At 43.3% G+C, this 23,557-nt stretch overlaps 1 protein-coding gene across 4 annotated transcripts in view; it reads right to left on the bottom strand.

Annotated features, from left to right (window-relative positions):
- Window positions 1–4,895: 4,895 nt before the first annotated feature.
- The window catches only part of UNC5D (unc-5 netrin receptor D), a 1,559,947-nt gene continuing 1,541,285 nt past the window's right edge, over window positions 4,896–23,557 (bottom strand). For 3 of the 4 annotated variants that reach the window (XM_069617971.1, XM_069617972.1, XM_069617970.1), the window contains one exon: window positions 5,842–6,174. In XM_069617971.1, coding sequence (XP_069474072.1) covers window positions 5,970–6,174 — 205 coding nt within the window. In that variant the 3' untranslated portion in view covers window positions 5,842–5,969. Of the gene's footprint in view, window positions 6,175–23,557 lie in introns of all 4 variants that reach the window. The other variant, XM_069617969.1, reaches the window with a different exon arrangement.

The following is a 23,557-nucleotide window of genomic DNA, read 5'->3' as shown; positions in this document are numbered from 1 at the left end:
TGTTGGTATATCTCTGCCTGCATAAAAAATACAGCGCCACTGATGCAACCAAGTCCAACTTCTTAAATGCAAGAAGGATCCCTTCAGCTCCATTGTTTACCCCTGGAATGCACAGCTGCAGTCCCATTTGTATTTCCATCACACTACTACTGGTGGAAGCGCATTGTTGTATTTTATTTATTTATTCATTTAAATGTATGTGGTATTTCTGAAATTGGCCATGCACATTTCTGAAGTACCACAGGTAGTTCTGCCAACCTTGTGGAGGTAAACAAATAATTGAGGGGGACTTCTCAAGATGTTGGCCTCATTATGAGGTGGCCGGTAAAACCCACTGGTATGCAGTGGGTTCCCAGCAACCCCTTCACACTGTTACTACCGCCTGACATGCTAGTACTACTGGGATATCACAGGCGGCAGGTGTACGGTTATTTCCCATTCCCATGGAGTCCTGTAGGACTCCATGGGAATTGGAAACCTGAAGCACCAGTAGGTTTTTGAACTCTCGGCAGGTCAGGCTCGCCAGGAGCTCCATGCCCCTACCAGCAGACTCGTAGTTTGGCGGTCCGTAAAGGTTCTGATAACTTGTTACAGGCACCTTTATTGCCAGACCGTCAAACACTTAATGAGGGCCAATGTCTTAGGAAATCATAGTTACTGCATGAAGTTTTCCTGACCGGACTACCACCAGCCCCGCTATTACCTCCTAAGTGTCAGTATTATGGAATTTAAAGCCCTTTTCTTCTTTGCATTGACAATAATTGCAGGCCTTTAAGTGGGTTGGGTCTTGCCCGGGCTCAGTCACAGCAGTCTCCAAAAGTGTCCATGGGGCCGGAGAACTGCTGTGGTTTCTCAAAAAGAATTCACAAGCTAATTTCCTTGAGCGCTGAATTAAATGACAAAAAGATAATGACAATATTGTCCATGTCAAGTAGATATCCCGATCAGTCACATTTAGAATAACACTATCATTGGAATTATATATATATTTTCTAACACTGAAGAGAAGAGAAACTATAATATAGATAATTTGTTGAGCGATTTTCACATCAAATTATCCTAAAGTATTTTCATCGGAATAATGTAATCAAATCCATATGAGTCATGGATTTCCATCTTAAGAACTGATGTATTTGGACATGCCATGGTGAATGTTGTTTTTATTTTGATTGTATATGTCAATATCTTTTACTTTGGGCAATTTCTTAACTGCACATTCATTATATTTAACACTCCATTTTAAAATGATGTTACAGCCTTCGTTTCAAGTACCAAAGTATGAAAACTCGAGCCCATCTGTCATGCCCCTCCTTTCAATAAATGGGTGCCGCCCCTTTTAAAGGCGAATTAGCCATTTGGGATTCCGAAGCTGTGCCAGTCACTTCTTAGGTCCTCCCCCGAATACTGCAATGCGTCGATCTAGGGATCCACTCGTTTTTCTTTCTCACGCAAACCACTGAGTGCTCAAGTTTAGAGTGCTGTGGTGCTCACCATAAACATAATCCCAGGAACACGGCTCCATTTAATGAGGAAAAAAAAAACAGCACATTGTGCAAGAGCGAAGTTCGTTCATCTGAAGTGGAATTGGAAAGCTTAAAGTTTTCAAGGTTTCGTCGCCAGAGGTAAAACCAAGAACAGCGTCAAGTTGAGTGCACATTAACTGAATGTTCTGCGGACCTCTGACACTTTTCACTTTCAGAAGTGCAGTTCTGCAGGAGAGTGCAAGAGTTCATAGCCAATGGGTGTTTTGAACAACTATTTTATTCAATTAAATGCAAATATTCTCTATATGAGTTTGTAAAAAAATAAAATAAAATTCGGTCAGTCACACATGGTCTGCCCTCTCTGGAGGCAAACGCATTTCAATGCAGTAGCATCAAAAGGGTTGGTTCATTATTTATTTTATTTTTACTTGGTATTGAATGTCTTGTCTTTTAGTAAACACTTGTAAAATGACCAAAAATGGAGTGCTGGGTGAGTAATTTAAATGCCATTGTCTCCCAAAAATATGCAACCACTATCATTGTTTCTGAGTTTGATAAGTCTGGAACTAAGCTCCATCTGGATGAAGAGAACTTTCTGCTCACGGAGCAGCTCAGATACACACCATAACTGTGCTGTATGCAGAAAGTAATGCATGCCGCCATGAATAATGCTTAGGTGAGCTCTCTGGCATTTTAGGACCACTCTTGGCAAGGCTACTCATGTCGGTGCCTGTGCGTGAGTGTGGTATGTGATGCATGTGTTCTTACATGCCATCTCCACACACATCATATTAACGGGGGAGCTGGGAGGGCTACACCCAGATCATAGTCAAGAATACAAACTGCAGTTCCTTGAAGAGAAAGGTCTGTTCCCAGAACACCAAGGCCACACTTGGCAGCTGTGGCGTATGCATATCCGGCAGTAATCAGTGTCAGCACGATGAATAGAAAACAGACCTTCAGTAGCCCAATAAACAATAGGGCCAGCTTGAGCTTACATATATGTTTGTGTGGTGTGAATGTCTTTAGTATGTGTTGTGTGTGCCTATATGTGTGTGTGCACGCAATAGTACTGCCATCTGTACAAACATCACATTTGCAGGGTGCTCTAATGGGTACACATACCTCATGGTCCCAAACCATTCTAGCAAAATCAGGTGCATCCCATTTTAGCATGTTTGCAATTGGGTTTTCTTTTGACTCACAGCCATCCCCAAATCATGCTGTTGCGTTTCCATTCCATGCAACTGATTTGCTGATAATGCAGTGGGAGGGTAAGCATGTTGTACTGTTCATATTTTTAATAAAATAAAAAAATAGAAAAAAACAACAAGGTGAGATGCTGGTGGTACCCTTTGTAGGAAGTAAAGCACACTGTTCCAAGCATGCCCTCTTTTCAGGTTCGCCACCACAACACTTATCTGTTGTATTTTGTTTCCATGGTTGGTTAATGAACATCATGGAGTCTCCATGTTTCCAGTCTAGGTTTCCGCCAGGGTGGCAGCACTGGAAGTGGTCAGTGGTTCTAATGTTGAATGACTGCTCATTTTAGGAACCACAGAACTTTAGTGCCAATCAACACTTGGCGAACGCACTGAACAGTCTACAGTATAAGTATACAAATATCAAAGTAACCAATCTGACTGGCAGTCACGACCGAATGGATGAAGACTATGGTCAAAATACCTTTGGAATCAAAATATTACTCCTAATTGTGTAGACTCTATAAAGGTGCCAATGATGATTGTCATGTGATAAGGAATGAAGCAATGTTTAACCATAATTTAAGCATGGGTTCCCAAGTTGTCTATGGATGGGGTAGGATCAGGGATAGACACAAGTCAACTATAATAGGGTTTATTTAACCAGGATGCCAACGAGTTGAGGCAAAACCCCTGTTTGCTGGCTAAGCGGAAGAGATGACTTTCCGCAGGTCTAGAAAGGGACAAAGCGACTCACGATAAGAAGTTGCGACTCTTGCACTCGGGAGAACTAAAGAGATAGGTCGGTGTGACTCCGTCAATAGTGATATCATAATAATGTCTTCCAAAGATATTGAGGTATCCTGAAATCAAGCATGCTTCATTATTAATCACTGCCGCTCCCAAAAACAGTTTTTTTTTTTAAATGAAATGATTGTTTGTCATCTGTTGTGTTTATTTAATGATTTGGTCTTCCACAAAACCCTTCCAGCATCTGCACTTCCTGATTTAATTAAAATGGACATCAGACCAAATGCCAAATACGCTACAGATTTCATAGAAGCGTTTTATAATGGTGCTATCCCATAGGAAAACGCTCTGTGAATCAGGCCGATAGTCAGCGCACATAGGCAACGACTATTAAGTTAAACAGTGGGCCTCATTACGAGGTAGGAGGTAGCCTTACTAGTTTTACCGGCAAGGCTACCTCAAAACTCGCATCCGGGTCTGGCACCCGCAAATGGGCAATTACCGGGCATTTCCAGCAGAGCCGGACCCAGTAATTGCCCTTTTGCGGGTGCCGAGCCCGATACATCCCCATTCCCATTTGAACCCCATAGGGCTCAATTGAAATGGGGAGGGTGGTAGCACCGGTACCGTTAACAACAGCACCAGTGCTACCATCATGTTTCGCTTGCGGGTGCTGGTAGAGCCACCAGGTCAGACCTGATGGCTGCAAGGGCAACCGCGAGCAGAACTCCTAGTATGGCGGTATGGTAGCAATGATGCCGGTAGCGATACCGGCGCCGTTGTTGCCTTACCGCCATACTTGTAATGAGGCCCAATGTCTAGATACTGTGCCGTGAAGTGAGGGGAGGGTGGTGGGGCACTAATTCGGCGATCCCCAGAGCTAGCGGATCTGAGAGTTATATATTTTTTTTCAATTCATCCTGCAAATGTTGATTTATTTTCACAGACCCAACACTAGCAAAACACTTACAAACATAGCACCCTATGTTTTGATAAAAATGACTTGGCTTTTGCACATACAAACCAGCTATTCTTCACTAGTGAATGGAGAGCACAGAAGCAGGGACCTGCGACCAGTGTTTAGGGGTGCACGTCAAGAACGACCAACATCTGGTGGACAGTACATTCAGCTGCAAGTAGCTGTGTGCAAAGCTTTAATGAAATGACGCAGGCAGTGCCCAGGACAGCAAGCCAGTGAGCGTCTAGCAGTGATGGTGCTATGCAGGGCACCCTAGGACAGGTCATACACTACAATTCCATACAGATAAAGCACTACTCGCCGACATCAACCATGGCCTGCATTGCGGACACTTTGCTCCAGCACAGGTCAAACATGCGTGCTAATCTGCAAACCACAAATGCATGGTTTGCATGGACAGGATGCTGGTACTGCCACAAAGTTAGCTCTACGGAGGCTCCACGTTTCTGTAATAGGAATCCACATGTTTGAGTTTTTCTCGTAATACACTTTTATTTATCATTATGGGGCCTCTGACACTTCCCAACAGGGATCCCACTTTGGCTTTCAATGAGTGGCATGCCTTCCATAGGCGATGACTATATGGGGTCAGAAGCCCCCCACCGCCCCGTGAACTGCCAGAACAAAAATCTGACTATGGCCGTGACAAGTATTAGCAGACATTGTTTTGCACTTCCAATCACTTGTATTTGCCCATGTTACTATGCTCCAGTCCCAGCACAGCATGCATTTTAAAGCAGCAGTAATACCTGGATGGAATAACAAAAAAATGATATCACAGTCTATACTGGCCCCTGTCAGACCAGCTTTCAATTTAACATGGGTCTTCCAGTCCTTGAAATTGCAACATCCCTTGCTTGAGTAGTGCACATTAAAGAAATACGAGGCATACTGCGCAATCGCAGAACTCCCATGTTATGCATGATGGAATCTCTTCTTAAGTGGTGATACCGGTGTAGCTGCAATACATTCGTGCCGTGGATGTTCCTCATTGAGTCTGAAGCGGGCTGATACGCTACATCAATGCATAGCAACCCTGTCAGATTCAAGGTCAGTTACAGAGCGAGAGGCCTCGAAGGAACCTGCAGAATCTGTGAATCTGTGAGACAGAACCTTTCAGGTTCCACGTGTATGAGAATGTTCTGTTTGGTCTGAAGAAGGATTGAACGTAAACAAAAAACAAAAAAATACTTTGGATAGTACTGCTGCTTTAATCAATGACAGTCACTTGCACAGAATACTACATCGCCTTCCTTGGACTGCATCCCTGAAAGGTGAAGAAACCCTGTTGGTCTGAGTGTCGTCTGCACCTCGGTGCAGGGAGGGTGACGGGGCCGCCGGCTTCTTCTCCATCTGATGGCGCTGGAGTGGGACTCCTCCGGCCTCTAAACGGAAACGACCGTCAATACGACATACATGTATCTCCCTTCCGCGCGCGACAGGAAATCCTCCTTTTGCCCACTCGCGGGCCAGAAGCTTCATCCTCTGAATGCAAAGTCTGAAGGGTGTCCATTCATTCTTGGGGATGGGCCCGGGCGGATCAACGACAAGTTCCTAGAGACCGTTTTGCCGGCTGTAGCTAAAGTCTGCCTCCTCTAGGGGGGTGTCTGTTACGAGAGAGATTTTGGAATGTGTCCTTCCGATCTCTTCGAGAGCAGAGGCTAATGAGTCTAGGTCTCCATCATAGGGGTGCTGGGCTTCCCAGAGGTCCAGGATGACGGCCGACGGGCTGCTGTGTGTTGCAAAGTAAGACAAATTCCTGGAATAGGGAAAAAGGAAGACAAAAAGCATCGAAAGATGAGTTAGACTGGTCTGAGCACATAGAGTAACACCTCAACACACACACATATGCTTTTGATTAAGTGGATGTCATTTCACGTGATTCTGAATTAGTGGCTCCAATCAAAGCGTTAATCAAAAAGACTCTTGCACATCTGCACCCATTCATTTATACCTTTCAGTAGTCATAGGGGCGGGGCTGAAAGGCAGCACATGGTACAAGGGCCAGAGGGACTTAAAAGTGTTGTATTAATAAGAGCAGTGAACATTTGAAGGAACTACGTCTTCACAATAGGTGTGAAGGAAAACCTCTGCAAAGTGAGATCTTTAAACGTGTGGAAATTAGAGAAATGAATCTGTGAAAGAATTATCCTTTCACAAATGGTGTGAAGGAACAACTTCAACAAAACAACTTAAACAATAAAATCCAGTGTTACTATTTGGAAACTGGACTCTTGTCAGCACTTTATTGAATATTGACTTATCTGAACTAACCTAAGAACAACACACAAAGCTGGTTGGCACATTAGAGGATTACCCCGTTTTACTGAGTACCTCAATTACAAGTATTCATTTCATTTGGTAGGAACGGTGTCTGACTGTCCATATGTTTATGCAGGCATTTGGTCCTCATTTGTAGTACAGCTGTGCAGTAAAAATATGGCTTCAATGGATTTACTGCTACTTTGACTGCACCACAATACCACACGTTTGGAAGTGATGTCAGGGTTTTTCCTACACATTATAGAGAAAGATATGGAGTAAATACTATGTTGAAAATCACCTCCTCTAGTTAAACCTCCAAATCCCGAATGAAGCCCTGTGGAATCTATGTTGGGGGTTTAAAACCTTCCGAACTGCCACTCATACTCTGGCCGATTTATCACCAATACGAATGACAGTCAAATCAAATGAGCCTGGAAGTATTTCTGTGGAAAGTTTCACCAAACTCATAATGAGGCCGTTAATAATAGCAATCATGCTTTTTTGAGCACTCCTTTTTTAGCAACTAAGGAAACTAATACAGAAGCAGATAACATGATTTCCCCTGGTACATGCTCTTTTTGTACAGGTGTAAAATCCAAGATGAGCTCTCAGGTACTTCTTGGTTTCACAGTCTGCAATTAGCCACTACTATGCATTAACCTTTAGGAAAAGGCCTCGCCACTGCCAAGTTCCCAGGGGCAGCACAAGCACCAGAAGGATGTGTATACTGACCTTTGATGCCAGTGTGCATGCCTCAATTGAAAGCAGACATATTATTGGCAGGAACAGATCACCTGAGAATAGTTTTCTTCAGACTACTCGTTTTTAAAATGCCTTTGACGGCCACCCATTTTCTCTCTAACGTCCCCTGATTTTGAGGTTGTCACATAAATACTTACCTTATTTTGAGGTTGTCACATAAATCCTTACTTCTTTGTGATTTTTCATTGGAAACGTTTAACTGAGGAACAATCCACAATCTATTTTAAGGAGGCCATTTTGAGGGTTTGCGGGTTATGGTCTAGTGTGAATGATTGACAAAATGGACCAAGGATAATGAAATGACAAGATTCTACAGAAGAGATGTGGGTATTGAGGAATAGAAAAGTCCTAACTGCAGAAACATCTTGTTCCATTTGCTGGAGTTAAGAATGCAGCTTTACTTATCTGACCCGAGTAAACAATAAGGTGGTCCTGATAATGCTTAACTCTATCCCACTCCTTAATAAGTATATGTATACCCTATTTCCTTTAGGAAATCATTAAAGTCCAGGCATAGAAAGTGTTAATATATGACCACCTTTGAACATGTATTGCAGCGCTGGGGAACTTGGATGCAGAAGCACTTATAGAAACACTTGTGTATGTTTGTGAACAGGTGGAATATAGGGAACCCTTGGGAGGATAGCTCAGGGGCAACGTGGTCCCCGTTTAGAACACCTCTGGGTATTAAGCACGTTATAAATAACCTATCATATCATAACCACATTTTTGAAAACAGGAATTTTGAATATGTAAGAACATATCTTGGAATGTCATATATGTTCTGATTAACGTTTTTAGCTGGTTAACTTTTTGCCACTAGCAGGGATTTACTGTGTTATTTAATTAAATGTCCCTTTATCTCGGCTGTCTTCTAGCAGCTAAGCAGTATTCACAGGCCTATTGGAAAGTCGCATAATGGCCATCTTTACAATACATGCACGTATAGAGTAGGCTCATGGACTACCCGCTGATCTTTGTCACACAATGAACAATGTCTGGATCATGTGCAATAAGTACTAGTGTCATATATCAGGATCTGTAGGACACCTGTAACTCATTGCATTGACCCCAATCGCCCCAAACAACAGTTAAGTATAAAACAACTCAACTTCCGGTGCTTTGTACCACACACATACAACCAACGATGTGGCATAAACGCAGTACATATACAGATCCTTTCCTGAGCCTTGAACAATACACCCCGAGCACTGTATTGAACATAAAGAACACAGACACAATTGGCACTCAACAGTAAACTCAAGGACCAATGCCAGGGGTGTGCACAATATTTTCAATGGCATGCTCTTGGGCTTTGTACAACAAACCCAGAATTCACAAAAGGGCTTTCCACAATTGACAAAAGTGATAACCCCTATGACTTGTATTGCACCCGCCAAACACAACCAGGGAGCTAGGGATTTGTCACAAACAGCATTTTTTTTTATCTCTCGTTGTACCTTTTCTTTCTTCTCTGTTTTGGCATTATACATAGCACGGCCATTCTTTGGAATCACCAGGCCACTGCATATTAAAGAAACAGCTAGGATTTAAATATGTCCAACAGATAGGTTCAATGTGGAGCTCTGTCGCCCCCCCCCACACTCCCCATATTATGCACTAATGTTCTGAATGATCCCATCTCACCATTGGGAAATAATGTAACTTCAACATGCCTTCTTCACGGTCCATCATAATATGTGTTTTAAAATTCTTTCCCTCGAAAGCCTGCATTAGGTGTGTGCACTTTTGGTCGAATCGACCAATTACATATGTGGGTGTTGGTAGGGTGGGGTCATGGGGTAAAGTAAGGAGAATGGGGTGGGATTCCCACAACAACAACAAAAGAAAGTGGTTGAATGCAGGTTGACCAAAAGTGCACAAACAAAATGCAGGCATTCAAATGCAAGTCTTTCAAAACACGTAGAAGCCACTTCTTTGCATGGACATGGAGCGGTCTACCTCTCCAAGCTCTTCTACCTGCATCAGCCAACCGGGCTTCTTAAGGTCAACCTCCTAGAAACTCTGAGCATTCATCCTGCGATGCAGGAATAGTTTGGGGTGGGGGGGTAGCCCCTCCGCTTTCAAGGCTTTAGCATCTAGCTCTCCATTGTAGCCTTTAAAATGACCTCTTGCAGCTTTCATACTGAATTGCTCATCATAGTCTAGAGTCCTTGGTTGTAATTAGGAATGGTTTCCCCAACACCTCTGACCAATGTAATGGCTACAGCACATACTTTCCCTCCTTGATGCCTGGGCAAAGACTCTCCCGTCAGCTAAACCTACTCAAAAAGAATGAAGACAAAAGCAGAGATAGGCCTATTGAGTGCATTTTGTTGGTGGATCTTTGTAAAGCTATTCGCCAAATGTCCCTTGGATTTGCAGCATGCGTGCTGTACATTCACTTTAAATAAGTACAATCAGTTGTCTCTTCTACGAGCATGTTTTCACAACTTTCTTACAATCGGTTAATCTAACTAAATAATGGGGGTCATCATGACCCTGGCGGTAGTCGTGCCGGTAATTACCGGCACAATATTGGACTCAATGGGAATGGGGAGGCCGGATGCACCGGCACCATTCATGAATGGTGCCGGTGCATCTGTTGAGGTCTGCTTGCGGGTGCCGGTCTGCGCACCAGGTCAGACCTGGCAGCCGGAAAGGCACCTGCGAGCAGAACTCGTAATTTGCCGGTCCGGTAACAACAGTGTTTTGGTCTCTAACCTTCTGCTCATTGCCTCAACAGCGTTGGATGGTTTAGGTTCTCTTATAAAACGGATAAGTACGATATAAACAATTTGTTTTTCTAGTCCTTACCAAAACATGCATGCCAGTGGTTGTCCTAAATGCTTGCTCAGCATTTGCTAAATGTCCACCCAAAAGGCTGAGATGGATAAGGAACTCATTGACTAAGGGGATGGAAGGAAGCCATGACATCCCTGCTCCATGAACACATATACAGGCTCTTCTGTAAAATCCAAATAATGGCCTTCTGGAATGTGCACAGTCAACATCAGAGCTAGGTCTTGGGTGCTGCAAAACGATGCCTGTCAATTATCAACTATCAGTATAATAATTACAATGTCTGCCATCTAGTATTTGTACAATACATAAACAGATCATCATCAAGTAGCTAATTTTTATTTACTGTGAAAAAACTCTCAACGGGATAGACGTATTGAAAACACAGAGCCATGTGGAACATGGCAGCTCTACTGACACACGGATAGACAATAACTGGCCCAAAAAGCTATTCAAATCTAAAGGTTGGATCATCTTTTGGAGCATTAAAGAACACGATTATAAAATCACATGTTTTAACAGATCATGCAAACAAGCAGACATTTGAAAGCACACACAAGGATTAAGTCTGCTGCTGCCGCTACAAATAACACGTGCCAGAGAAGATATACATGTTGTGGAAGAAAGAGAACTAGGTTCCCTTGGAATTTAATATTAACAATATTGAAAAAAGGGAACCACATATAACTGTGCACCTTGACAGAGAACCAAGCGTGTGTGATACACAAGCCAAGAGCTGAACAAGGGTACAACTGAAATAGTGTGGGGCTGATTAATGGAATTATTTGCGTGTAAACCGTGGATTTTTGTGCCATTCTGCCTGCAAATCCCCATTCGCCAAACAGGGATTAGTGGGCAGATTGGCATGCAAATCCCTGTTTTACACACACATCATTTCATGAATCAGGGCCTGTGTGTCTAGGATGTGTTGTTTTCTATAGTGATGCTTTATACTGAGTTTAAAAAGATGAACTGGTGTTGGGACATTTTTTGCAAATCTGGTTTGGATATACGAGTGGTTCCCAAAAAATGTCTTTAATAAATAGAAAGAACATTGCCAGGGCACGGTGTATAATCAGCATAGAGTTCTGTAACATAAGCACAAAAGCACCACCTACATGGATGCACAATGCAGACAACAACCAACCCTGGAAGCTGTAGAGATAACAGAAGGACACCCTCAATAGGGGTGCACTCCTAGTATGCCCCTGGCTTCTAAATATAACACGTACTGTTTTTTTACGAATGATAAGACACAATTTTCTTGTAAGGTAAACAGGCCGCATTTTATTACAGAAATACGCAACACACTTATGACGATGACCCATAGTTCTTTTACATTGTACATTCTCGGTTACCATGACCTTGTCCCCTAGAAGCCCTGCTGACCCGCCAACTGCCTGATTGGATTCCTGGCTGTCTGAGCTGACCCAGGGTTAATTGCAGAAACTTCAGTGTCCAGCCGGACAGCCCAAATGCCCAAGCCTGGGCTAAAAATCCACCCAATGGGCAACCTGAGGGGCCACCCACGCCATCCTCGCCTGCTTGGCCTATTGGACGCAAGTAGATCTCTCAACCCATAACCTGGGTACCAAATTCATAGCTCCTGTTAGTTCAACATTTTGGTCATGGTCCGAACATTTTATATAATCCATTGTGTAGGTCCCCGTCAACAGCGCCTTAAAATGCAACATTAAATACACACATATCATCACTTCGAACATTGTTCTAGCCAATACTGGATAAATCCCTAACATTACTCCACCAACAACAACTGCCAGCATGGAAAAAGAGGGATGGGTGGGTGGGATAACTTGAAGAATCCCAGGAAGGTGCGGGACGGCAGTGGGAAAAGGAAGACGAGGATGGCCTGACCTGCTTATATATGCTGCCCCCACCAGGTACAGGTCGGATACCAATGCCGCTGTGCCCCACCACTTCACCCCTCACCAAAGTCCCTGAACAGAACTGAGGTCCCCGCCATGACCCACGAGACAGCCCTTAATGGCGCCACTCCAGCAGGGCCATGGCAGCACATCCGCGCTCGGCCCAATTAACTTGTCAACCATCCCTCTAACATTGCTCTGTTTAATCGAGACAATTACAATCATATTGTTTTATGCAAGAATCTAAAAATAAACACTGTGCCAACACTACGTATGCACTTAAGTCTTGAGGCTATACACACAAGGCTCAACTGATTGTCAACACAAATAGGAGCAAGGCTTTTCTATTTTAATTGCTTTTTTATGAGTACACAAATATACATTGTAATATTATTATAAAGCCTCACAGTGATCAAGGAATTCAAACTTCAATACAGAGATATAATATACAATTTAACCATATGTTTCCAACTTTCGTATATCACCAATATAAGGAATTTAATGTGAGAACTTCTAAGCGCATTCCTTCTATACATTTTAAACACATAGGGCCTCATCATGAGTTGGGCGGTAACACCGGCGGTATTACACAATTAAATGTATTAAATGTATAAACCTTTCACCACGCTTTCACATTTAATTGTTCACCCTTTTACCATACACTCACACAGGCAGCCAGCTATACATTTAAGTGTGCTCCCTGTCACCATACACTCACACACACACATGGGTTTGAGGGGAGCCCTATTATTTCAAAGAGAAATGGTTTCTTTTTGAAGTCACTTCGACTTCATTAAGACATGGTTTCCTTTGAGCACCGCACCACAATGGAAATAATTTCTTTATGAAGGCAAAGTGACTTCAAAAAGAAACTATTTCTTTTTGAAGTCATACAGCTCGCCCAACCACATGACATGGAGGCCTTCAGCCTAGAGGCATCCATGTCATGGGGCGGGGGAGCACTCAGACTTCAACAATAAATAGTTTCTTAATCATTTCCTTATGAAGGCAGAGTGACTACAAAAAGAAAGAAAAAACATATTTTATTTTTAGGTCAAAGGGGTCCCCCTCCCAGGAAATGTGGTGGCGTGGCCCCCGGCACTGCAAGTGCCCTCATTACGCTAGTGCTGCTCAGGCTGAAGACCCATTTCCAGGGCTCTGGACAATACACATACGATCCAACTCAGTGGCTTATACACAATGACCCATCTCCATGCTGAAGTGCAATAAGCAGAATTACCAAGACAGGGCTGTACAACAAACACAGGATAACCCAGACATCTATACAATAAACACAGTCATAGAGACACTCAATGGACTCTGTATGATAAACACTGTGGACAGCACCCACCCTCCTTCCACACCCCCCCTCCCCCCCTTGTTCATTGTAAAATGAACACATTGGCCATTACCAGTGTTCAGAGCATAAACTCAATTACAGACCATCATGTTCAGTCTAAATAAAAGAACCTTTCCAGGGCCGTGTAGTATATTTGCCTGGACTTAACAGATGGCTTTGGCCAATAAACACCAGTGCCACCCTGGAGCCTTCACCACTAAACACCAGCAACACCCAGGGATACTCAACAAACTATACAAATATAATGGCTATGTTCAATAAACAAGATGCACATTGTTGGGACTCTGAACAGTAATGTTAATGACCACCCCAGGGCCCTGCACAACAAATAGAACAAACATGCTTGAGTGACTGTTCCAATACTGTCCTAGTGGAACGTTACAATGCAAAAAAACAAAACAAACAAAACACATTCACATCTTTGTATGGATACAAGTCTCATCATAAGGTTTTTGAACCATAAACCAAGAGACTCCCCTTCAAGACTATCTAAGTGTATCTGCCTATCCTTACTAATCCCCAAATCATGTGCCTCTGTTCTTGCCAGAGCTACTCCTTTCCCCTTTAGCAAACTATATGAAGAGAATGAGCGGTGCACTTATTTCAATGTGTACAATGTGGAAGGTGGAGGTTGAGAATCCGCAACATTGCCTTCACATATGCCCAGATTATGACCTTTTTAAGGTCAGGGTGTATCATCCCTTTTTTAGGAACAGAGGTGTCCTGGACAATCTGAATGCATCACTATCTTTTCTACCGGTTGATTTTGACAGTGTCATAACCAAATCTACTGCAGGCTTCATATATGGTGTGTGGCCTAAGAGAACAGTTAAGATGGGTGCTTCTTGAGCTTCAGAATGCAGGTGCCTCTGCTATGGGGGCTGTGAGTAAGCTTGCGGGAGGATAGCTCAGGGGCAACGTGCTCGCCTTGGAAGTAAGATGACATGGAGCACCACAGGTTCGATCCCCGGGTCTACATGTAGAAACCTCAGGGTATTAAGCACAATATAAATAATCTATCAGATCATATCACAATGTAATGGCCCGTTTTCTTGTGTTGCTCCCCACAGGAGTTATGCCCAATTAGTCAAGTTCTTATAGTTCTTGCATTATAATTGTGGTTATTGTTGAGAAGGTTTCATATTGGTTTTGAAGGTATTATTGAGGTCACCATGGTTTTTAGATGTATGTCATATTTTAGCATACAATAGTTCATATCATTGACAATTGCATTTATTCTAAATGTGAGTGTATTCCCTGTAGGTGTTCTATATTTTATTTGGCTGTAACGACAGGCCTAATAGGCCAAAGGTGTAATAAAAATATATCTATCTATCTTTCTATCTATCTATCTATCTATCTATCTATCTATCTATCTATCTATCTATCTATCTATCTATCTATCTTTCTATCTATCTATCTATCTATCTATCTATCTATCTATTTGGATTATGAACTACAACGAGTAAGTGCAGTCAGACCTTGATTTGAAAATAAAAAAGAGATCATCTCAGTTATAGGCAATGAAAACTCACTAAGACCATCTTGGAGGTTGGGGGCTGTAGTATAAGCATAAAGGCCATCCCTACGAGCAACAGCAAATCATCTATAATACCCCCCCCCCTTGAATGCTACCCTACATGATACCCTTGAGGCTTTATTTAGAGTGTGGCAGTAAATGGATAACCGGTATTGCCACTTTTGCTGCACTGCCAAATTCATATTTTCAAAAGGAAACATTAAATTCCCACCCGGTTTTGTGTGGCACTAATTTCCACCACACAAAGCCATCACTGTGTGCGGCAATTACGACATTAGGTAATTACAGCTTACAATAATTACTGACCCACAAGGAGTCCTGCAGGACCCCAAAATGGTAATATCAACAAACAAATGAGCAAGGTCAGGTAGAACTGTCTGCTGTGGAGAGTCCACTGCTACAACCCTGAGACATCTAATTTTTCAGTTTGTTCATTCTCTATAGGTTCCTTGGGAAGGAAGCTTGGAGACTTCAGTAGAATCATAGACAGAAAGGTAGCCCATAGAGTGTGGGCACAATCAAAAGTTCAACAACAACAAATAGTACATGTCAACACAACAGTGTTTCGGCCATTATGCGTTGAGCTACATGAGCTCTAATGGTGTAGGCCTTCATCAGGACAGGAGTGTCTTTGGAGTGGCATGTCCTATGTGGTCAAATCCGAGGAGCTCAGTGGCTCAAAAGTTGAAGTGGAAAGGTCCACTTCCACAGGATGGATTACTCGTCTTGTGTCAAATGACGCGGTCGTGCCTCTCGTGAGCACGTAAAGCTGCCGAACTAGTACTTGCTGCGGTACGTTATCTCGGAGGTGCAGGATGCAAGGGCTATCTTCCTGTCTATGATTCTACTGAAGTCTCTAAGCTTCCATCCCAAGGAACCTATAGTGAATGAACAAACTGAAAAATTAGATGTCTCAAATATTGACTACTTGATTGTTCTAACTCAGATACTACACTCTGTATGTCCTCAATGTTGAATGTCCTATGCATTGGTAAATATCAGTGTATTACTACACCAACAGCATTTTAAATAAAACCTATTGTGCAGAAAACCAGTTTTATGAGAATTCTGTGTCCACCCACACACGGAGTGACCCACTCAGGGTTGTAGCAGTGGTCGCTCCACAGCAGACAGTTCTACCTGACCTTGCTCATTTGTTTGTTGATATTACAGTACCCACCTGGGCAGAGCAAGGCAGTAACCATGTACCCTTCCAACTACTGGTCCCCAAAATGGGACATTCCTGAAGGTCCAGCATAACTCTGAATCATAGGATCCCCTCCCATTACCGCGTGCTGACCTCATGCTGTAACAGCAGTTGAGTTTGGCAGTATGAGGCCCGTAGTCAAAAACCTGCTCACAGCCGACAGCGGCCGTAGGAGTCGCGAATGCATTGTAATGCCTGATTCAGGATTTTGGAATTAAAGTCAAAGACCCTGATTCACAGAACGTTTACCAATGGGGTTTTGCCATTATAAAACGTTTCAGTAAATTAGGCCCTAAGCAACCAATTGGCTTTTCTAGGCTCACCCGGCGCACACCAAATTGGGAACATTGACTGTGATCCTGCCAGGCCCAAGGAAAGCGGTCCAGCGGCCATAACGAATGTGTCAGAGCAAACCCAAGGCTGCCACGTTGGAACATGCTTCTTTTCATATTAAGCTATTAATCAGATTCTATAGCTTGTTCAAATTGTGTCTGCAAGGCATCGTGGGAAACATTTACATGAACGATAATGGGACGAATGAAATTGCATTCCATAAAGATCATACCTCCACAGCCTTGGGCGTGAGAATGACTTGAAACTCTCAGGATTATGCAAATGTTCAAGGCGGGTGATCACCGTATGCAGTGAGATGCAGACTGCACATACACCCCAGCATGCGTGGATCCTAACCTTGATGAGGCGAGAGGCACGCATGGTTTGCAGGCAAAGAAAGACTGGGCAAGTATTTCCGGGTACACAGAGAGGGGGATGCCAACTATGCCCCCATAGTAAATGTAATATTAATGTACACTGCTCTCCGGGTGCTGGGGCTCGTCAGCATACTGGCCTCTGCCCAGTCCTAGGGCAATTAGCCCTTGTTCACTAGAGATGAAAACTCAAATGCAATGTGGGAGCAGAAGAGGGGGCATAGCAGGATCAGTCATGCCAGTGTGAGGGCATTTAGGAAGATCCGGAAGATGGGAAAATTATAATTTCTGCAGGAATATCTTGGCTTTGTGGGGGGGTGATAATGATCTGTTATTTATATAGCACCTTAATCCAAAGCGCTTTACAGAGCACATATTTACACACAATATCTCCAAACCGAAATTGGTGCTCATTTATCAAACTCGGAAGGATGAAAGGCTGAGTTGGCCTTGCCGGGATTCGAATCTGCAACCTACTGCTCACGCTCAGATCATAGCAGTGCGCGCTCAACCCGCTAAGCTATCTTACCGGGTGATCGGGTTAGAAGTGTTGTTCGGGGAAAAAGAGTGACAATGGTGGGCCAGTCCTGGGATGGTGTTTAAGCCAAGACTATGCACTTCATGGAAGTACCTGATAAATAGGAGTGTTTGTAGGATGCACCAGAGGTGTACTCAACTGACCCTTGTAGCATGATGGGAGGTACTGCAAGAGGTGGGAATGCTTTCTGAATTCCAGACCGATCATCTAGGTTCCCTTAGTTGCAGTGGGTGTGGCTTATGCTGTCTGTAGATTGCAGCTGATACAAGTGTCGACTGCGCGCACGCGTGAATTGTCAGGATAGAAGGGTGAAGACAAACATGTTGCATTGCATGGGGCCGAAATATTTCCTCACCAGTGGCATTAGCTGGGGAGGGAGTGGTGTGGCCAAGGACAAACAGATGGTTCATGTCAAGACCTGATGCAAGTTCACACGGCACAGTACCTCAGATGGTGTTGTCAAAAAAGTGCAGTATCTATAAACCTGAACTTTCATATAATTGTCAGACTCTGGCAAATTTTGCTAGACACTGTGAATGACAGGGTTAAACAAACCCTACTAAGAGAGGCTTAAATATGATCCCTTTCCCCACATGCTTATTAAAGAGCAATCCCCGTTTTAGCTGCTACTAATGTTTCCAATAGAGGCTATCTGCCAAATACTGCAATGACCTTAACTGTTTGAGCGACAATGACTCTGCCCCCAGAGTGACAGGAGAAACAAAAAATGTCCCTGGGACTCGAGGAAACCCTCTGGGCTTACTGGCCCTCAAATCAAGGCATATTGTTTCGGGTTGAGACAATTACCTGTTCCCTCAACTGAACAGAAGAACATGGAATATAATACTGCTCAGTAAGGGTGCTAGGCTTGCACACATCACAGTGCCAGATGCTATAGGGGAGCTAAACATATGTATTCATCTGAGTTTGAACATTGAATTGGCCAAGATAAACAGAGAAAAGATACCAACCAACGTCCATACGTTTCGAAAAAGGACTGAAAAAAGACCAGGCCGGGAAAATAAATGATTTGGCAACAAGAAATATATTCGATTTTGCAAGAAAAAAGGGCCACATATATGTGAAAGAATAGGGGATGGAAGTAAAACCTTCCCTAGGTATTTCGTCTGCATCATGTTTTCAGGTGATGACCAGTATCAACTACTGCCCAAACCCATTACAGAAAAAAAGAATTAATAGGCATGGAGGCTTGCTGTTATGAAGGAAACTATTTTCTTTTTCTGAAAGCAGCAGTAAAACATATTTCATAAAAAAAATACCCCTTTAAACTACAATTCCCATAAATCTCCAGTGTTCATAGCCACTCGTTGTCCCTCTGCCACATGGTAAGCGTCTGATAAAACGCTTTTGCTTCTTGAAAACACACTCGTATTCCTGGTCCAGAAGCGCAAAGAAGCTTGTGTCTTTTTTAAGTTTGGAAATAACTGAAGATTTTTTTCTCTTGAACTCTGGCAAAAAATGTCTTGCCGGAGGCCAGCTCTGTCCTCCAGACCCAGGGGTCACAGACACGACTCTCACAGATCCTGTGCCTCATCGAACAGACCACTTTCAGAAGACTCGGCATTAGTGCTGAATCATCTGAAAGCAGTCTGTTCTAGTGCATGCTGCTCCCGCTGCACAACCCCTTCTTCAACGAGCATTCAGAACACTCTGTAGCTTGCATATAGAAACTGCCGAAACCCCACATACAGTTTTGCAACTGTTCCAACTGGCATATGTGTCCGGCATTTTCTCTTTATTGGGTGAATATTGAGACCAATCAAAACAGAACAGTCCATTATTTGCTTAAAAGGTTTTCTTAATGAATCACTATAAGACATTTAAAATTGTGGACATTTTGTTGTTCCCATAATGCTCTTTGCTTTTATGCAAATCGCCAGGATGGGATACTATATAGAGATATTGGGCCTCATTACGAGTTTGGCGGTAGCCATGGAGCTATTAGCGCCATGGCTGCCGCCAAACCGGGCTCCTTTACTGGGTTCTCTGAATGGGGAATTACAGGGCCATTCCGAGTTCGGAGGGCACGGTAATTCCTTCCTCTGGGAACCCGGACCCGGACCTTCCCCATTCCCATTTGAGCCCCTATAGGGCTCAATGGGAATGGGAGAGGGTGCTACCAACGGGCCGATTACGACCGGCCCGTTGTTAACTCCCTCTTCCCCTCGCAGGACCCAGTAACGACGCCTGGTTTTACCAGGCGTCCTTACCAGGTCCCACTAGGGGACCTCGTTATCAGGTGGAATGGTGTTAACGGGCCCGCCACCATTAGCAGAGCCTGTTAACCCATTCCCCCTGACTTGTAATGAGGCCCATTGTGTTGCACAACCTGGCTGGGGGCCATGCCCATTGGCCGTGCCCCCTCGTTCCCAAAGCCCCATCCCTCCTAAGAAGTGACGGTTCCCCCAATAAATGTTTTCCATTTCCAGCCCTGTTGCACATTATGTTATCACTAGCTAGATGAGTTTCAGGCTATGCTTCATGCTTCCCTACTAATGGAGAGTGAAACTTTTTAGCGGCTAAGATCACTGAGATTCGTCTAATTTTCACATACATTTGTTTGCTCGTTTCTGTGCTCAGCAAGGATCTGCAAGAGCAGCCATGCCCCGCATCTGTTTCCCTAACAGTGACTCTCCATGAGGTACGTCGAGCATTCGGCAGAAATTCTAGGCATATGCGTTGACTTCGATTGATTATATAGCTTCAAGGGTGCTTTGCAAGTTTCGCAATTAGCAAAAATGTACATTTCTTAGGGTATATTGCTTCCTGATTTGTCTGTTTGCCCACAAGGCAGCTAGGATCGGTTATTACATCATGCTTCAGGGTGAATCAGTCTTCTGACATTGTTAGAAGAAATATGGCACAGTCAGAGGGGGAACTTCCTTCTTGGAAGATTATTGTATGGTGGAGCAGACCAGTGTCATAACTAAGGCAAAGAGACCAGTGGGCAACAATGACAGAGGGCCCCAGGTGGGCGGGTCATGGAGGTGGGCTCTAGAGTGGGTAGGGTTGTACAATGGTGAACTTTCGATACAAATGCTAATTTATAAAATGTTTGTTTTTTAAAGTTTTCTGTGTTGGGTGTCTGGCTCCAGCTAGAGATAGCTGGGCCTCCTCGCCAGCTTTTACTGCCAATAGTGGTAATATTGAAAGATCAAGCCTGGATTTAATGATGGAAATTATAGGGTTCAAGGCAATGGGCTGTGGGAGGGCCCTAGGGGCGGCCCTAGGAGTTGCATGGACCTGGGCGGAAAAAGATGTGTGCCCCACCCTAATTTACATACATAGTGACATCAGTGATATCACAGAATGAGTCTTTAATATGCAAAGTTATGGGAATTTAATTTAAAAACATATTGCCATGCGTAAGGTAGTAGAAACAATACACTGTGACGTCCAGTACATGATTTGTCAATATTAACATTTACCTATGTGGCAATATCAGGAGTGAAGCATTTTTTTGAAGTAGCAGAAGGCTGAACACATTGTCTGCATTTCTAATCTTGGCGGATAAGGCACAGTGTGATAAAGGTTACGGGAGCTGTCACTTCAGTTAAGTGTCGATGGCTGGATTTGAGAGCAGTCTGCAAACTCAGGTGTAATTGATAGAAATACTGTTTTCAAAATGTCTTTTGAAACTTTGGTTTAAAAACACTATCTGGGCAAGCCATTGCAAACATATGGTGATTGTGTTTTGCTAACTGAAACTAACTGCTATTTTTGCAGACGTTTCATAATTATTTTTATTTATATTGTGTGTATATTTGGGCACATTGTTCAAATTAGCAATACACTTTTATTTCCAAAGCTACAGATAAGGAATATTTTGACTGTCGAAACAAATAATAGCAACACATAACTATGTTTATCAAGTGCTGCTCACTACAAAATGGGAAGGTAGCCTCATTAATGTACACCCTGAGCATTGATGGTAGGGGCTGAGCAGGCCAAAACTCTTTGCCGGGTGTAGAATAGCAAGGAATCCTACAGCAGAAAGTGGCAAAGGCAACTCAGCTGGCTGGGAGACTGTTGCTGAGATTATATACATGTAGACCTTCCTGTAAATCATATGTCTTCTTTCCTATTCCTGTAGCAACATGTGCTAAAACATGTGGTGTTTTGACATGGGGATGAGTATGGCTCCCACGCTTCACTCGGTGTGGGAACTTTTGCCTCATAGTGAAAATCAAAAGCTGGCACCCAAGAATTTACGCACAGTAAGTGAACATATCTTAAAGTGAAAGATACAATATATTAGTTCACTTGACCTTTCCCCTTAAAGGAAAGTGCACCAGAAAAAAGGGCATTGGCCTTCAAAAAAAAGTAAACAACAAGGAAAATAACCTCAGAGGGGAAATGTTTCATAAAATATGCTGGCCAATTTTAAAAGGTGCTCACCTTTTTAACCCAGTCACATGTAGTGAAGTATTCCCTAGAAAACAAAATCCCAATACAAGAATGTGCTTTGATGATCATTGTATGCATCTTGTGGGTACGTGTCTGCGCTGGAAAAATGACAACCTGAGTGAAATCTAGGTAGACAAATGCTTGAGCAAGCTTGCGGACCTCAAAATCACATAGTGGGGTTGCACACAGGTTCTATGTTCTTAGATTGGCAGGCTTTTTTTGCTGAGTTTTTTGCTGAAGATTTTTTTGGCTGAAAAAAACGAATCACATTTTTGTAAAATATTTGGGGGTTCTCTCAAAACCTGTTCCCTATTTTGTAGTCCATAGACCCCACACCCACCCTACCCCTTATATGCCCTTACCCACCCAACCCCTATAGTTTTCGATGAGTTTTTCGGCTGAAATATTTCGGCAAAGAAACAGTGAAAAAAAGCCTGGCGATGTAATAATGTCTTACCGCACTGACCCGCTGAAAAAAGTTACACTGTCCACCCACATTTATCCTTTACTTGTGCCCTGAATAGCAGCGCATGGCCACAACCAGGGAGCGGTAACTGCACCAGTCTCCAGCATTGCAACCTCTCTTGACACATCCTGGGCAAATATTCAGGACTGGCTTTCACTCTCATTCCCGCTCCTCAACCCCATGCCTGGCTTTCAACAATACTCTGCTTTATAAAGATGACTTGAAAAGTATACATACCATGGTATGGTACCCACTCAAATACATAAATCATTACAGAAATATGTTAAGCAAAATGTGTACAATTGTGGTATTACACCCCATCTTGCCTGTGAGACTACAAATACCAGAATTTAAATCAGCAAAACGCAATAAAATGGACTTTGGGTTTTACAAATCTATTTTCAAGCTATTTAACAGTATTTAAAGATTACATGTTTGTGTTTCAGGCAGATAACTGGTGCTTTGTGTGTGCTTTCAGAAGAAAAATGCCTATTTGCATTTCTTAATATAGAAACATTATGAACCTGCCCTCCAAAACAATGTTCTCTTAAATGGACATCATTTGTAAATCGCCAACTTTATTGCATTGCTTGAAGAAAGACAGTGATGAGCATTCATTAAAGGGCCTGCACCATCTGTTGGGCCGCTCGGAATGGGTATCTCTCTCTAGAGAGCCACATCAGTTTGGGAGGCGATACTGTGGCCTCATGTGAGCTTTGTACATGGAAGAAGCACAGCAGTAGTGGCAGACACTGGTTACTTGCAGGGCCCCTCTGTCAGCTTCTGACAGCTGGGCTCTCGGCTACCTCACAGACTGCCCAGGTCAGCTCTGGAGGGGACATTAAAGGAGGTGATATCACAAGATAATTCCTACAGCATGCAACTCCATTTTGTGCATGTCCCCAGTGTGGTTTTTCCTCACACACTTCAAATGTAATTGAAGATCACAGTCTTAAAGGGGCTGCCTTTCTTTGTGGGTTCTGGTTGTGGCACTTTAAAAAACCCTTACTCCAACCCACCACCTCCATATTTCCTGCTGATACACAAGTCCTTGCTGAAGGGCAGTGAAAGTCAATTTGGAGGGAATAAGGGCAGGATTGTGAGGGAGAAATGTTGAGATACAGCAGGTAACATGAACACTGATGGGACAGGAGAGTGGAAAATTAAGGAGGGCAGACGCA

Source organism: Ambystoma mexicanum, chromosome 10, assembly GCF_040938575.1.
Source record: "Ambystoma mexicanum isolate Mex_15411 chromosome 10, UKY_AmexF1_1, whole genome shotgun sequence".
Taxonomy (NCBI): Eukaryota; Metazoa; Chordata; class Amphibia; order Caudata; family Ambystomatidae; genus Ambystoma; species Ambystoma mexicanum.
The sequence above is the reverse complement of the archived record's forward strand: the minus strand, read 5'-3'. Positions and strand labels throughout refer to the sequence as shown.